The sequence below is a fragment of the Mobula hypostoma genome, chromosome 3, assembly GCF_963921235.1.
Source record: "Mobula hypostoma chromosome 3, sMobHyp1.1, whole genome shotgun sequence".
Classification (NCBI taxonomy): Eukaryota; Metazoa; Chordata; class Chondrichthyes; order Myliobatiformes; family Myliobatidae; genus Mobula; species Mobula hypostoma.
Window position 1 is genome coordinate 81,421,659 of NC_086099.1, and position 16,738 is coordinate 81,438,396.

General features: G+C 41.7%; 1 protein-coding gene across 5 annotated transcripts in view; it reads left to right on the forward strand.

Moving 5' to 3' along the window:
• The window catches only part of sepsecs (Sep (O-phosphoserine) tRNA:Sec (selenocysteine) tRNA synthase), a 95,027-nt gene that overhangs the window by 9,172 nt on the left and 69,117 nt on the right, over nt 1-16,738 (forward strand). For 3 of the 5 annotated variants that reach the window (XM_063043355.1, XM_063043351.1, XM_063043352.1), the window contains exon 2: nt 8,380-8,498. In XM_063043355.1, coding sequence (XP_062899425.1) covers nt 8,380-8,498 — 119 coding nt within the window. Of the gene's footprint in view, nt 1-5,083; nt 5,411-8,379; nt 8,499-16,738 lie in introns of those variants that run through there. The other 2 variants (XM_063043354.1, XM_063043353.1) reach the window with 2 other exon arrangements.

Here is a 16,738-nt window from a genome sequence, read left to right on the forward strand (position 1 = left end):
TTCCTGGACACACCTAACTTCCAGTTTATAGTGCTGGTGAAGCCTAGCAATTACTTCTCAAAGGCAAAGAAACCCCAAAACAAAACTACTAAATACCTTATTAATAGTTAAAGTTAAAGTCTGTTCTGAGCCTTATAGGCTCATCAGGCTGGTGCTTATGTGAGTTTCCGTGGCATGAAGCGACTGAGCGTACGAGACTCCCCTCCCTGCCCCCAATAGGACGCGAGTCTATCGCGAGGTTAACCCCCAGCATTTTGCCGGTATAGGTGTCCCCCGCTTTTCGAACGTTCGCTTTACGAAACCTCACTGTTACGAAAGACCTACATTAGTTCCCTGTTTTTGCTAACAGAAGGTGTTTTCACTGTTAGGAAAAAAGGCAGCGCACGAAAAAAGCAGCGCCCGATAAAAGGCAGCGCACACCACGAGCAGCCACTCTCCCGCAGATTTGGAACTGCATTCTCGCCGGCATTACTTAAACACGTGCCTGTGAGCAGCGTTAGCAAGATGAGTTCTGAGGTATCGGAAAAGCCTAAAAGAGCTCGTAAGGGTGTTACACTTAGCGTAAAACTAGACATAATTAGGCGTTTCGATCATGGTGAATAAAGTAAGGACAAAGTGAGTTTGGCTTGTGGAAGCTGACGAAGATGATGTTGAAGAGGTTTTGGCATCCCATGACCAAGAACTGATAGATGAAGAGCTGATGCAATTGGAAGAGGAAAGGATAACAATCGAAACCGAATGAGTAATGATAAAGTACAACTTTAATTTTGAAAGGGTACATCAGTTTAGGACATATTTGCAGGATGGTTTGAGTGCTTACAAAGAACTGTATGATAGAAAAATGCACGAGGCTAAGCAGTCAAGCAAGTCTTCCACATCAGCCACAGCAGACGATGAACCTCGACCTTCGACATCGAGACGGGCAGTCATAGGAGAAGATGACCTGCCTACCTTCATGGAAACAGACGACAATGAGATGACACCCCAGTGTCCCACGACCCCAACACCCAGGCCGCGGACAGATACCGATTCGTGGAGAATGCAGCGGTAGCCGGGAGGCACACAGCACATCTTTAAGAAAAAAGCTGAAATAAACATGCTAAGTAATTAGGTGCCGCCCGGCACGTAATTGTCGGCCCAAATCAGAGACGATGCAATCTGCAATCACCTCTGATCTGGGCCGACAATTAAGTACCGGGCAGCACCTAATTAATTAGCATGTTTATTTCGGCTTTTTTCTTAAAGATGTGCTGGATGCGTCCCGGCTACCGCTGTACCCCTGCATGCTTCGCAGATCGGTATCGATCGGCGGCCTGGAGGGTGGGGGCACCACCCAAACTCCGACAACTCAGCCTAACACAACATCATCAGTGTGCTCAGCACTGACTTCCTAATTCCGGTAAGTGATACTACACTGTATATACATTATTTCTACTTTATATTGGCTGTGTATTTTTACGTGTTATTTAGTATGATTTGGCAGCTTCATAGCTTAAAGGTTACTGGAGAGCATTTGCGCATGTTTCTGCCGAGAGCACTTGCGTGGGATTTTCGCTACAGAGAACAGTTCAGGCAATGATTGTGGAAAAGTATTTCTACTTTATATAGGCTGTGTATTTATCATATCATTCCTGCTTTTACTGTATGTTACTGTTATTTTAGGTTTTATGTGTTATTTGGCATGATTTGGTAGGTTATTTTTCGGTCTGCGAACGCTCACAAAATTTTCCCATATAAATAAATGGTAATTGCTTCTTTGCTTTACCACATTCCCGCTTACGAACCGTTTCATAGGAATGCTCTACCTTCGGATGGTGGGGGAAACCTGTACCCATTTTCAGCTGGGTGGACTGGAGCAGTGTGTGGTTAAGTGCCTTACTCAAGGACACAACACGCTGCCTCAGCTGGGGCTCGAACTCACTATCTTCAGATCGCTAGTCCAACGCCTTAACCACTTGGCCACACGCCACACTCACCTTATTAATCCTTTATTAATAACAATTGATGCTAACAATGGAGAGGCGAGCAGTGGCAGAATTGAGAAATGGTTGAGGAAAGCAGAGGTGGAACAGCACACAAGGCATGGTCAAGGCAAGCGAAAACAGAAGCGGAGTCAGAGCAGAGTCAAGGCAGAGTTGTGGCATGCCCAAGAGCGAGGGAAGTTCTGGTGTCTGATTGATTTAAGCACAGGCCGAATTGGAAAGGTCGAGTACGGGCCAAATTTTGGTAGCAGGTTTCAGACCCCAGAGTGGGAGGAATGACCTGATGTTTGGGTGACTGAAGCATTGGGCCAGATTGACAGGATCAGAGGCGAAGCGAGGGCCAGTTCTGCTCACTGCTCTGTAACGTTTGTTCAGCTCCACGCTGAACTGAGGCTGCAGTGGTGCCTGGCTTTGTGCCTGTGGTCTTGCCGTGTTTACTCGGCTTTGTGATGAACTGAGACTGTGGCCTGGTCCAGCTGCAATGATGACTGACTTGTGTCTTTCAGAAAACTTCACTTCTGAAGCTTTTGGATTACTTTTACTGTTTGTGTGATTTTTTTTTTCCCTCTCCTCTCTCTGCACTTTGGGTGTTTGACAGTCCTTTTTTTTTAAAAATGGGGTCTTTTCTGGTTTCTCTGTTTTGAGTCTGCCTATAAGGAGATGAATCTCAAAATTCTATAATGTTTCATACTTTGAACAAATTCTGCCCCATCTGAAGTTTTTGGGCTAAAGAGATGCCAATCAATATTAGGTAAATAGAAATCACCCTTGACAATGACCCTATTATTTTTGCACTTTTCCAAAAATCTGCCTACTGATCTGCTCCTCCCTGTCTCGGTTGCTTTTTGGAGGTGGTCTATAGAAGACTCTCAATGGAGTGATTGCTCCCCTCCTGTTTCAGATTTCCACTCATACTGACTCAGTAAACAATCCCCCCACAACATCCTCCATTTCTGCAGTTGTGATCCTATCCCTGATTGACAATGCCACCCCTTTTACCTCCATCCTCTGTTCCTTTTGTAAACCCTGGAACATCCAGCGCCATTCCTGCCCTTATGATAGACAAGTCTCTGTAATGCTCAAAATTTTATAGTTTCATGTACTGATCCATGCTCTAAGTTAATCACCCTTTTTTCTGAGACTGCTTACATTAAACACATTTCAGCTTATCATCCTGAATGTATTTCCACTGCCTATTCCTCCTCAGTCTCAGTACATGTTGCATCAACCTTTATACCAACTACTCCATCCCATCCCCCCACTAACCTAGGTTAAACCCTCCCAAACAGCTCTAGCAAACCTGTATGCAAGGACTTTGGCCCCTCTCAAGTTCAGGTGTATAATCCATCCCTTTTGGACAAGTCATACCTTCCCCTAGAAGAGATCCCAATGATCCATAAATCTGAAACCCTGCCATCTCCACCAATTCTTCAGCCACACATTCATCTGTGAAATCATCCTTTTTCTTATCCTTAAAGGGGAGGGTGAGCAGAGTAATTGTACATATTGGATCAACAACATAACTAGGAAAAGGGATGAGGTACTGAATAGTGAATATAGGGAGCTAAAAAGCAGGATCTCATGGATGGATATCAATAGGTACATTTAATGTCAGAGAACTGGATACAATCTACATCCTGAAATTCCTTTTCTTCGCAGACATCCACAAAAACAGAGGAGTGCCCCAAAGAATGAATGGCAATTAAATGTTAGAACCCTGAAACCCCCCCAGCTCCCCCTCCCACACATAAGCAGCAGCAAAGCGATGATCCCCCTCCCCACCAGCAAAAAAAAGCATCAGCGCCCCCCCCCCAACTGAGCACTCAAGTATGCAGCAAAGCATCAATGAAGACACAGACTTGCAGCACCTCAGAGACTACTCGTTCACCCGGTCATTTGACGTACCACACAGGCTCTGAATGCACTTGGCACTTAGCTCTACACTAGCCATGGTCGGCCCACTTAGCAGATCCACAGTCATTCATCAGACTTCATGTTCTTGATTTTTGTAACTTAAATTAAGCAATTAATTTTCTATAAGAATACTTCAATTTTAATCTTTTAACTGTATCATATTACTAACTGCTTGTCTTCCCAGGATGATTGTGATAGTGAGGCCTGGAGCTTGATTTGACCTACAAAGTCTCCAAAGTTTACTGCAGTTGCTGGAATTGTGTTGGATCAAGAGTATCATGGATGATCTGCCCACTGTCTATTGGGAAGGCCTACTTCCAATTGCTTAGCTCTACCAATATCTACAACTGCCTCAGCTTATTCTCCCGTAAAAATATTAATCCTTTGAAGCCACTGGACCTTAATACATTGTTCTCTTGTTTGCCCCTCACCTTTCCACTTGAGGTAACAAATCTTTTTTGGCCTAATCTCAATTCACGTCAGTTTCTGAAGGTAAAAAAATACTGCAGGTACCAGAAATCCAGAATAAAGTTTGAAAATGTTGCATTCACAAGACTAGCAGAATAAATACTAGGTCTTCCACCTAAAACATTAACTCCGCCTCGACAGCTCCGAACTACACACATCAAAGTTGCTGGTGAACGCAGCAGGCCAGGTAGCATCTCTAGGAAGAGGTACAGTCGATATTTCAGGTCTCGTTTCAACTCTTCCTAGAGATGCTGCCTGGCCTGCTGCGTTCACCAGCAACCTTGATGTGTGTTGCTTGAATTTCCAGCATCTGCAGAATTTCTCATGTCGACAGCTCCTATCCTGTTATAAGATTTTTTGAACGGACCTCTTGTGCATTAAAGATGAGCCCTTAAATATAGCTCGTCGTGGCCCTTATATCTTATATTGTATCCTTGCGCCGCGCTTTGTCTGTAACTGTAACACTATTCTACAATCCTCAATGTAGACTTAGAACGATCAAATTGGCAGGCAAAACAAAGTTTTTCTCGAAATCTCACTGCACGTGACAATGATAAACCAATTACCAATCTTAAGCCCGCCCCCATTTCTGAGTTGCGTTGCGACTTGTCAATGCAATGCTACTTGTCTATCGCCCTACCGGCGTTTCTAATCCTTTTATTCTTTTCAGATGATCTAATCAACTGTCAATTTCAGCTAAATTGAGCTATTGTTACTTTATGCACGTTTACAGAGTTGTGATTTTCCCAAGTATCCAGTCTCGATGCGCAAAGCATTAATGCTGTAACTTGCATAATGTTTAGTTTGGGTGAAGAGTGAGTCAGCATTCCGTAACTTGACACGAAATAAAACGTTGGGGTACAAGCTGGGCGCGTTGTTAAACACTCTGTCCCTGCTGCCCCCTAGTCTTTACTCTAATTCACGTGAAGGTAAATGGAATACTGTATTTCCAATGTGCGGTAATGTAATTTATCCAGTGCGGAGAGGCGGTCTTTTCTGGAGAGATCGCGACGTGATATCTGCAGCCGAGTCGAACGCATGAACTGGTGAGAACTGGGTGACCGGTGTCACAATCGGTCGTATAATATTGGATAACTATACTCGGCAATCCTCGAAAAGTGTCTGCACACTCCAGTCATGCCTGTGAAATTTACACATCTTTTCCGGCCTTCACCTCTGCTCCGTAAATGCAGAGTGTAATACAGGCTTGCTGTGTATCAGGAATCTATTTTATCGTAAAGTGCAGAGTTTTCAAAAGTGCAAAGCCGCGCATTTCATTCACTCGTTCGAATTTGTATGCGAGTTGGCCTACAGGGTTAGTCTAACTCCGAGGTCTTACTCGGGGCCTATCAGCTGTAAAGCCAACTTCACCGGAGCGAATTTTATGTTGGGGGGCGTAGACCAGCGCAGCAAGCCCGTGGTTGTAGAATTGTTAGATCGAACGAGTGCCTCAAACCCTCAGATGAGGTATTATTGGTGTCACTTCTACAACATGATAACACCCCTCCTGCCTCCATTAATGTAATATGAATTGATTAGCCTGGCAGATTTGCATTGCTACATGTATGGACAGCCCTTAAACGCATGTAGTTAGATTTTCAATTTAGCTTTCCCCCACGTGATGACAGTCAATTTGTAATCATGTGCTGGAACACCTGGACCATTTTTTCTTTGTTTTCATTATTTTGTAATTTGTGGAAATAGGCAGGGGAATAAGTGAAGTGATACTAAACGTGAGAACATCGCGAATCTTGTATTTCATTTTAACTCTTAATACACAAAATCTCTCCAGCAGTTTTAATGGTTATTCATTAAAGCTGCTCGAGATTGATATAGCAGCCTCAGTCTGTATCAATTGATTCAAACCCTGACTATAGATATCTCTACCTTACTGAACATTTGTGTTTTATATAAGAGCAGAAAAAACTGCTGACATACTGTATGTACATGATTTTATCAAACTGCACTCACACACATTTGATTTATTGTCCGGCTTCCTTCTATCTGGAAGAAACTTGTAAAATAAACAGAGAATCTTGTTAACACGCTGCCAGTCTGGCACCATCTGTGGAGAAAAGAAATGATATTAACCTTGCTGTTTGTTCTCTTTTCATCAGAGTCTCTTCTAATGAGAAATCATTGACCTAAAATAATCCTGTTTCTCTCTCCACAGATTTAAAAAATTTTTTAAAATCTTTAACATACCTAGAGGAATAACATCCATTTGCATAGTCAACGAGGTTGTCAGACAGTGATTAACATAGCATTTTTTATAAAATTTATTTGAATTAGGTTTTACTTTCTCTCGAGTTTAGTTTGTATTTACTGTGCAAATACAGAAATTACACTTAAGACAATGAAATTCACTTTACGAATCTTATGGCTGGATGAAGAAATGAGTGCAGCTTTGAATATTTGAGTTAACTATGCTGTGCATAACAGATGTAGAAATTCAGCTGGACCAACTACAGTACATTCACACCATAGCTAAAAAATAAACAGTGCTTCTTATGACAGGTGATTCAACTTGCTGTCAGAGCATTCACACCATCTTGACAACATAGCGGAAGAGTAATAGAATATTCTCCATTGACTCTATGGATGCAGCATGACAATACTGAAGAAATTCAAGGTCATCTACAACAAAGCTATCTGCTTGACTGGCCTTCCATACACCTGCACACATCCTCTCAATAGCAACTGATTTAGGTGTTTGTGTGGTCTTGTGCTGCTGAAGCCCATCCACTTCAGGATTTGATGTGTTGTGCATTCAGAGATATTCTTATCAACACTACCGTTGTAATGCGTGGTTACTTGAGTTACTCTTGCCTTCCTGTCGGCTTGAACCAATCTGGCCATTCTTTCTGACTTCTCTCATTACAAGGCATTTTTGCCCACAGAACTGCTGCTCACTGGACGGTTTTTGTTTTACACACCATTCTCTGTAAACTCTAGAGACTGTTGTGTCTGAAAATCCCAAGAGATCAGCAGTTTCTGAGATACTTGAACCACCCTGTGTGGCACCAAGAATCATTCCATAGTCAAAGCCCCTTAGACCACATTTCTTCCCTAATCTGTTGTTTGGTCTGAATAACAATTGAGCCTTTTGACCATATCTGCGTGCTTTTATGTGTTGAGATGCTGCCACGTGATTGGCTGATGAGATATTTGCATTAATAACCAAGTATACAGGTGTACCTAATAAAGTGGCCACTAACTGTATTTACTCCCTTCATTGTGATTTTAATGTGTGCCTGAACCACTGCTCTCAAACCTGTGTTGTCCACCAAAGAAGGCTACAGTGCAGGGTTTCCCAATCTGGGGTCCACGGACCCTTCGGTGGGGTAAAAAAGATTGGAAAACCCTGCTACAGTGAGTTTACATGTCGTTACCCACCCCCCCATTGCCTCCAGCTCAGGCATTTTGAAGTTCACATTACCAGTTGATGAATGATCATGGCGAACCCTCTTTCAGAAGGAGACCAACATTTTCAGACATAAATGAAAGGGGAAAAAATCATGAAGTAAGAAACACGTCACTCCCCATTTATTAAATGGCAAGTTATGGGACAAATTTCAAAACTTATTAATTGCTTTTGATTCGTCCCCTTGTGGGAATTTCAAGAAAATCTGTGAGTAGAAAGGACATTTCACCTGGATTAAATACCTGGGGTGTAGTATTAAAACATTGCATTATTATTAGGGTTAATAGTCAATGAAAATTAAACATGTTTATGTGAAAAATAAACAGCTATGATGCAAATAAACATTGTCTGCCAAATTAACGGTGTCTGTCAAACAAGTGAATGTCTATGATAGACCAAATGCGTTCACATTTTTTGTTTGTTATTCATGGGATTTCAGTATCACTGGCTAAACTAGCATTTATTGCCCATCCTTAATCTCCTTCAAGAAGTTGGTAGGAGCTTGGAATCTAATGTTCTCATAAATTATTCTCTTTCATGTGTAAATATTGGACAATGCCATGTTAATGAAGTTTCATTTTGCCTCAACAGCTGGGATGAATACAGAAAATTTCTCACTGTGTGAAAAGATAGTCTCCCCTTCATACATTCGCCAAGGTTTACAGGCCCATCGCACACATGAGCACTTAATTCGGCTACTAATAGAAAAGGTAATGAAAATGATTCAGATTAACAGTTTGATGTATTATTTATTGTGTAGGAAAGCTTGTATCATTTTTTTAATGTGTACTGAAATAGGACAAAAATTATTACCATCTAAAACTTTACTCAGACCCACTCCATTTATCTTCTTTCCTCCTTTAGCTTCCTCCCTGTGTTAATTCTTTTTAGATTTCAAATGGTTATCTGAAGAATTAGTTCTCAGATAAAATCTTATTTATGAGAACACTTACCTATCATTGTGTTTATGGTACTTACTTTATTTATAGATGCTAATTCACAATATTTAGTTTGAATTTCATATTTTGGATCTGCAAAGGCCATGCCAATTTTTTGAAAAACTTGGTCTGTTGCCTGATTCTTTGGAGTATTATATAAGCAGACATTTTATTTGGATCCCTTGCACACCACTGCAATTTACATAATAGATTATGAATTATATTGCATTTATTTTTATTGTTTTTCTTCTCTGCGCCTTCTGGTGCAGACTTTCCCAGTTCTGTGACTTTAGAAATGGATTTTCTGATGCAGTAAGGAACACGCTTGTATGTAGGATTTATAGTCAGAGCACTCAAAAGGAGCTACTGTCCAAAAGAGACCTAACCTTAGAACACGGGCATTGACTATTACAGTATCAATAGAAACTGCAGCAAAGGATGCAGCAGAACTACAGAAAAGGAGGTTAGAATGTGAAAAGCACAATATATCCCTGAATGATACAGAAGGCCAAAAATGTTAATGATTTGGCAAATCCTCCAATGGTGCAAATCACTTAATTCAAGGAAAAACTGAGCAGAAGTGTTACAGGTAAGGTCACTTAAGGAGAATGTGCAAATCAGAGAAAAAGCACAACCAAATGAAAAGTCTCAAAGACAAAACTAAGCAAGTGCCTAAAGTTACTGAATGTAAAACAGAATCAGACAACACAGAGTCTGACAAAGGTGAACTGTCATGCCTAGAATTGCATAATATAACTGAAGCAGATCACGAAATCATCTGGAACACAATAAATATGTGTGGTGTAAAACTGAAAATGGAGCTGGATACAGGATCACCTTTGTCCATAATTCCAGAGGCTACCACAGACTGTTTTCTAAGATACCATTAGAAAAGACCACAGTGATGCTAAAGACTTATACAGGCAGAAAACTGAAAGTAAATATGACATATGGAGACTAAGCACAACAGTTAGAGTTTCATGTATTGAAGTGGAGGGGCAGCACTTTTCGGACATGAATGTTTGAGAAAACCCAACTAGACTGGCACTCAGTCAAAGCTCTGAGTGTGACATCACAGGCAACAGCAGCCCAAATGGTTGCACTAACCAGAGACAGGCACAGCTGCTTAATGCTATGAGAAGGTATTTGAGAATGGGATTGGTAAACTCAAAGGCATGATGGCCAGAAGTGAACTGGATGAAACAGCAACACCAAGATTCCATCAAGCACATCCAGTGCTCTATGCCCTACATCCTAAAGAGGAGGTTGAACTGCAGAGCTTGGAGGTGACTGGAATTCTCTCGTGGTTAAGTGAAATAATTGGGCCATGCCCATTGTCCAGATTAAGAAAGGGAAGTCCGGAGCCATTGGCATATGTGGGGATTTCAAGATGAGCATCAGCCTGGTGCTGCGTACTGTGCAGTATCCCCTGCCACAAATAGAAGACATTTTTGCATCTTTAGTTGGATGGGGTGGGGGGGTGCGGAGGAGAGGTTTTCAAAGACGGACTTGTCACAAGCCTATCTGCAAATGGAGATTGAGGAGTCAAGCAGGAAGTTCCTCACAATCCATACTCACAAGGGACTGTTCCAGTATCCAGTATAATTGTCTTTGGTGTCGCATCAGCTCCGCAAAGAACAATGAACTAAGTGCTCCAAGATATCCAGGAACACAACGTTACATTGATGATATTATCGTGACTGGCAAAAATGATGAGCGGCACCTCCAGAACCTTGGTAAAGTGCTTACCAGGCTGAGTGAGTATGGTCTGCATGCAAAGAGAGAAATTTGAGGTTTACAAGAATGAAATCTTATTTTGTGGACATGTCTTTGACAAACATGGCTTACAGAAGTCACAACAGAAGATTAAAGCAGTGCTATAGGGATCCAAACCAGAAATGTGTCACAATTCAGGTCATACTTGGGCCTTGTAAACTACTACCACCGATTTCTCCCAGACATTGCGATAGTGCTGCATCCGTTGAATACACTGGTACAGACTGGAGAAAAGTGGGAAAGGTCTGAAAGATATGAAAGAGCTTTCAATGAAACAAAGAGACTAATAGCATCCAATGAACTACTCACCCATGATGACCCATCCCTGCCCTTCACATTGGCGTGCAATGCGTCCCCTTAAGGCATTGGATCATCTTGTCACATATTATGAAAGATGGATCTGAACATCCGATTGCACTTGCTTCAAGATCACTGATGAGCGCAGTGTGCAACTATGCACAGATAGGCCGAGAGGTCCTTAGTCTAGTATGGGAAAGAAAGAAATTCCACCACTACATCTATGGACAAAAGTTTACACTAGTGATAGATCACCAGCCCCTTGTGTCCATTTTCAATCCCAGGAAGGGGATTCCAGTGACGACTGCTACCCAGTTACGATGTTGGACAAATTCTGGAATACAAAGGGAAACAAGGAATGACCCAACATTGTCAAAAGTCTATGAAATCACAATGCAAGGATGGCCAGCTCATGGTAACCCTATGTTTACAATGTTTTCAGCGAGACGAGACCAACTTTTTGTATGTCAAGGAACGCTGATTATGGACCTGGTGTTGTGGTTCCCTTTAAACTGCATACCAGAGTGTTAGAAAATCTGCATGAAGGACATCTGGGTATAGGCAAGATGAAGAGTCTCGCCTGGAATTACGTGTGATGGCCGGGAGTAAATAAACAGATTGAAGATTTAGCCAGAAGTTGTTCAGGATGCCAAAACGTTCAAAATGCACACCCATAAGCACCGTAACACCCATGGGAGTAGCTGTCTTCACCATGGCAAAGAGTACATATTGACTTTGCTGGGTCATTCATGGACTCTATGTTTCTGATTGCTTTGGATGCTCATTCAATGTGGCTGGGTGTTATACCAATGAAGTCAACCATCTCAGCAAAGACCATCTCCACCCTAAGGACTATCTTCACCAGAAATGACTTGCCAGAAAAAATAGTGAGTGACAACGGACCCCACAATACACGTCTGAAGAATTCAGACTGTTCATGAAGAAAAATGGCGTCAGACATTTCATGTCAGTTCCTCACTACACAGCAACGAGTGAGTTAGCTGAAAGGTTTACCCGTACCTTCAAGAAGTCTGTAAAAGCGATGATCAAGGAGGACATTTCCCTGTAGTACAAGGTGGACAACTTCCTTTTTGTGTATCAGAACTCTGTTCATGTGACGACAAATCAAACACCGGCAATGCTGTTCATGAGTAGGAATCTGAGATCTCGCATAGACCTTCTGAAACCAGACCTATGGAGGGAAGTGCAGAATAAGCAGTTCAACCAGTTGCCAAGTGAAGCTGCAAGGAGCTTGGAGATTGGACAGGAAGTCCTAGCGCCTGATTACTGAGAAGACAAGTGGACACCGGTATGACAGCTACAAGAACTGGACCACTGAAGTACACAGTGGATGTTGGAGATCAGACATGGAGACGTCATGTGGACCAGACACTGAATGCTCAACCGAAGAGCACACCTGAGTCGACTGCATCCAACAAGTCGGACACATCACAGTCACCAGACTTACCTTTCAGTGATGATGTCACGGACATGATGACACCGAAATCCAAGAATGTTGTCTTAGACAAGACACCTACCAAACCTGATCTCACACCACAGGTTCACCCGCTCTATCCTGAAAGAAACAGAGCACCATTTAAAAGACTGAACTTTTAGAACTGTGAAGTTGTTATGGACTGTTATTGTGAAAGCATGGTTATTCAGAATGTAGGTTTATGAAAGGAAAAGTGAATATTTTGTACGTATACAGTTTTATGTTGCATTAATCTAAAGGGGGAGGAAATGTAATGTATGGATCTATTTTTTTTGAGCAATGACCACCCCCCCCCCTTAGTACTGATAAAGTTTAAGGGAAAGATGATTCTCAAGATTCCTGTAAAACAATGGATTCAGTACTGACTATGTCTGTGACTGCGGTGTGTTTGAATAATGTCTCACAGCTGCCTTCTTTGGAGCAAGATAATTCAAGGTTGCCCAGATCCACATCAGATGTCTCTGGGCTTTTCATACCTTTTGATTTTGACAAAAAGCAGTACCTAATGGAAATTAGACAGAACATTCCTTTCTTAATTAAAGCATAAACTTGACGGATGTTCTTATCTTTGTAATTAAGTTGTGGCTCCAGCAAACCAGGTAGGACATTCTTTTTTATAATTAAGGTGGCTGGAGTGTCTAACAAATTGATTGTACTTTTGTATCAATAGTCCATTGACTTGACCGGAATAGTTATCAAACTGATTGTTCTTTGTATCAATAGTCCATTGAGTTGACCGGAATAGTTATCAGACTGATTGTTCTCTGTATCAATAGTACATTGACTTGACCGGAATAGTTATCAAACTGATTGCTCTTTTGTATCGGTGGCCTTATAACTTCTGACAATTCTGACATCAGACAGTGAACTTGTAGAACCGCCGGGGAGATGAGAAAGGTTCTTTTCCTGATGTCAGTTCCAAGTTCACTCACCGGCTGAGCTCGAAGAAATAAACGGGTGGAAAGATAAGTAACGATCTTTTTGTGCTGTCGTTATTTGATCTAGCAAAGTTACGTTTACACCACTACATATTGATCTGTTGTCTGCACATGCGCTGTTGTCTATACATGTGTGTCGTTGCAATGTGAATACACGAGTTAAAACCACCTCCTGTGTGCGTGCTTTTATTTACTATATATGTAGTTGTGCATAGATACAACGCTTGTTATTGTATTTTAAAAAGGATTTGAAAACATTAGAGACGGTGAGGAAAAGAATTGTACTTAAAAAGTTTCACTTATAGTGATAAACTAGGGAACCTGGAGTTGCTTTTAGAGCAAAGGAAAAAAAACTAGGTGTTTGAAAAAGGTGTACAAAATCTTGATATGTTTAGATATAGTAAATAGAGAAAAGGTATTGCTATTAGTGAAGCTACAACGTAGTGTATTTAGTCAGGCAGCTGCCTCGTAGCTCCAGAGACCCTGGTTCACAGCTGACTTAAGATGCTTTCTGTGCTGTGTGTGTATCTTCTCCCTGTGACTGTGCAGGTTTGTATTTTCACCCTGTGACGGTTGATAATAAATGTACTTTGAACTTCTGAGGTTTCATCTGCGTGGTTTTTTTTTCCTCCCATGTCTCAGAGATGTGGGAGTTGGTAGATTGATTGGCTACTTTAAATTGTCCCTAGTTGGTAAGTGGTAGAATATGGGGTATGTTGATGGCACTGTTGGGAAAGTAAGTGTAAGTATTAATGTAGGATTAGTGTAAATAAGTGGTCAGTCAAAATACGTCACCTTAGATATGGTTAATGTAATTCAACCTGATGACTTAAAGGATAATTCACATGCCCTTCCAAAAATATCAAATTTAAGATTCTGTGTGCACCTTTGACCAGAGGATAAAAAAGTTCTGGGGGTGGTCATGTGAAGAATTTTTTTTTGGACCCCTCAAGTGGTCATGATATTGCTGCATTGCCTAAATCCGTAGTGGGTGCTGGTTAAATTATACCTATTTACTGGCTATTCAATCCAACCAGCCAGTGGTAATGTACATGTTTCATTAACTGACTATATGTTTCCCTGATTTTTAAAAAAATCTGCTTAATTCTCCATTGTCTTTTCTGACCAGGGCTCTGGATTAGTGAGAAGGAGCAACACTCACAACACGCCGGAGGAATTCAGCAGGTCGGGCAGTATCCGTGGAAACGAACAGTCAACGTTCAAGACCCTTCATCAGGTCTTGGGGTTCCGGCCCGAAACGTTGACAGTTCGTTTCCACGGATGCTGCCCAACCTGCTGAATTCCTCCGGCGTGTTGTGAGTGTTGCTTTGACCCCAGCATCTGCAGAGTATTTTGTGTTAGTGAGAAGGAGATGTGAGGACATTTGGGAGGTGGGAAAATGCAGGTTAAATTAACTAATGATGTAAGCAAAGAACGTCAGCAGGAAACTCTTGCTTTTGTCACAAAATACACAAAAAACACTTTATATGACAATCATACCTCTACCGAATTAGAATTAGAATTTTATTTCTTACATCCATCTCACAACATGAGGGAGTAAAATTCTTCGTGTTGCGTCTCTGTCGCTATGTACGAGCAATAAGGAAGGGAAATGTGGGAGAATATTGTCCAAACACTACAATTGTATACATAATTGCTTTGTATACATTTATGTACAGTCAGATATTCAATCAGATCAATGTGTATTGATCAATCTGATGGCCTGGTGAAAGAAGCTGTCCAGAAGCCTGCTGGTCCTGGTCTTAATGCCGTGGTACCATTTGTCAGATGGAAGCAGCTGAAACAGTTTATGGTTGGGGTGACTGGAGTCCCTAATGATCCTCCGGGTCCTTTTTACACACCTGCTGCTGTAAATGTCCTGAATAGTGGACAGTTCACATCCACAGATGCACTGGGCTGTCTGCACCGTACTGCTCTCTGCAGTGCCCTGCGATTGATGGTGGTACAGTTCCTATACCCGACAGTGACACAGCCAATCAAGATGGTCTTGATGGTGCCCCTGTAGAAAGTCCTGAGGATTTGGGGACTCGCGCCAAATTTCTAGAGCCGTCTGAGGTAAAAGAGGCGCTGCTGTGCTTTTTTCACCACATAGTCCCTATGTACAGTCCACCTGAAATCCTTGGTGATGCTTATACCGAGGAAATTGAAACTACTCATCCTCTCAAATACAGTCTGATTGATGTCAATAGGGGCGAGTCTGTCTCTGTTCCTCCTGTAATCCACGATCAACTCCTTCGTTTTTTTGACATTGAGGGAGAGGTTTTCTTGGCATCATTGTGTCAGGGCATTGACTTCTCCTCTGTAGGCTATCTTATCATTGTTGGAAGTAAGGCCTATCAGTGTCGTGGCATCTGTAAATTTGATCATCAGATTACCATAATGTAATGAACAGTTTTGAGGGCCAACAGCATTTAATTATCATCTCCCCCAGCTTAGTTATAACAGTACAGAATCAGGTTGTCCTATGTTCGATGGCTAGTTTCATTGGACTTAAAGCATTAATGTGTTTACTTTGCTTCATAGGGCATTGATTCATGGTTATCAATTCGAGCGATTGTTTGTCAAATTCCAAAACAACTTTCTTCCTGTGGTGAAACATGCAGCCTGTGTACTTAAGAGACATTGTATCTGATTACTGGACAGAGGTTTAAATAGATCCCCCACCCCTGCAAAAAAATGATTCTCAGTTCAGAATCAGATTTAATATCACTGGCATATGTCATGAAATTTGTTGTTTTGTAGCAGCAATAGATTGCAATACATAATAATAAAAAACTATAAATTACAATAAGTATTTATAAAAGTAGAAAATTAAATTAATTTAGTCAGAAAGAGAGGAAAAAATGCTGAGGGAATGTTAATGGGTTCATTGTCCATTCAGAAATCTGATGGCAGAGAGGAAGAAGTTGTTCCTGAAACATTGAGTGTGTGTCTTCGGGCTCCTGTACTTCCTTTTTTATTGTAGCAATAAGAACAGGGCATGTCTTGAGTGATGGGGGTCCTTAATGATGGGTGCTGCCTTTTGAAGGTGTCCTGGATGCTGGAGAGGCTAGTGCCCATGATGGAGCTGGCAGAGTTTACAACTGTATACAGTTTTTTCCAATCCTGTGCAGTGGCCCCTTCATACCAGATGGAGATACAACCAATTAGAATGCTCTCCACAGTGGCTGGTTGTCTGTGGATTTCGTCGATGATGATTGTGTTTGTGCAGCTCATCGGATATGTGTTTAAGGTGACTGGAGGTCAATTTTTGAATGGCATAGACGTTTACAGTGGAGTTGTCTTGATTCTGTAGACGCAGCTGTTGCTGATACTTTCCTCTTCCGTTGGGCAGTCTCTAGGTCCGCGTGATGCCTATCTTCTCAGTTGCTGTGAGCAAGTTTAATCGAGGCACAGCAAATAGTTCTGTCTTGTGCCTTATGTTCCAGATGAAGGCAAGCCCAATCTAAGCAATGCAGACCTCCACACGGTCTATACCTGTTATG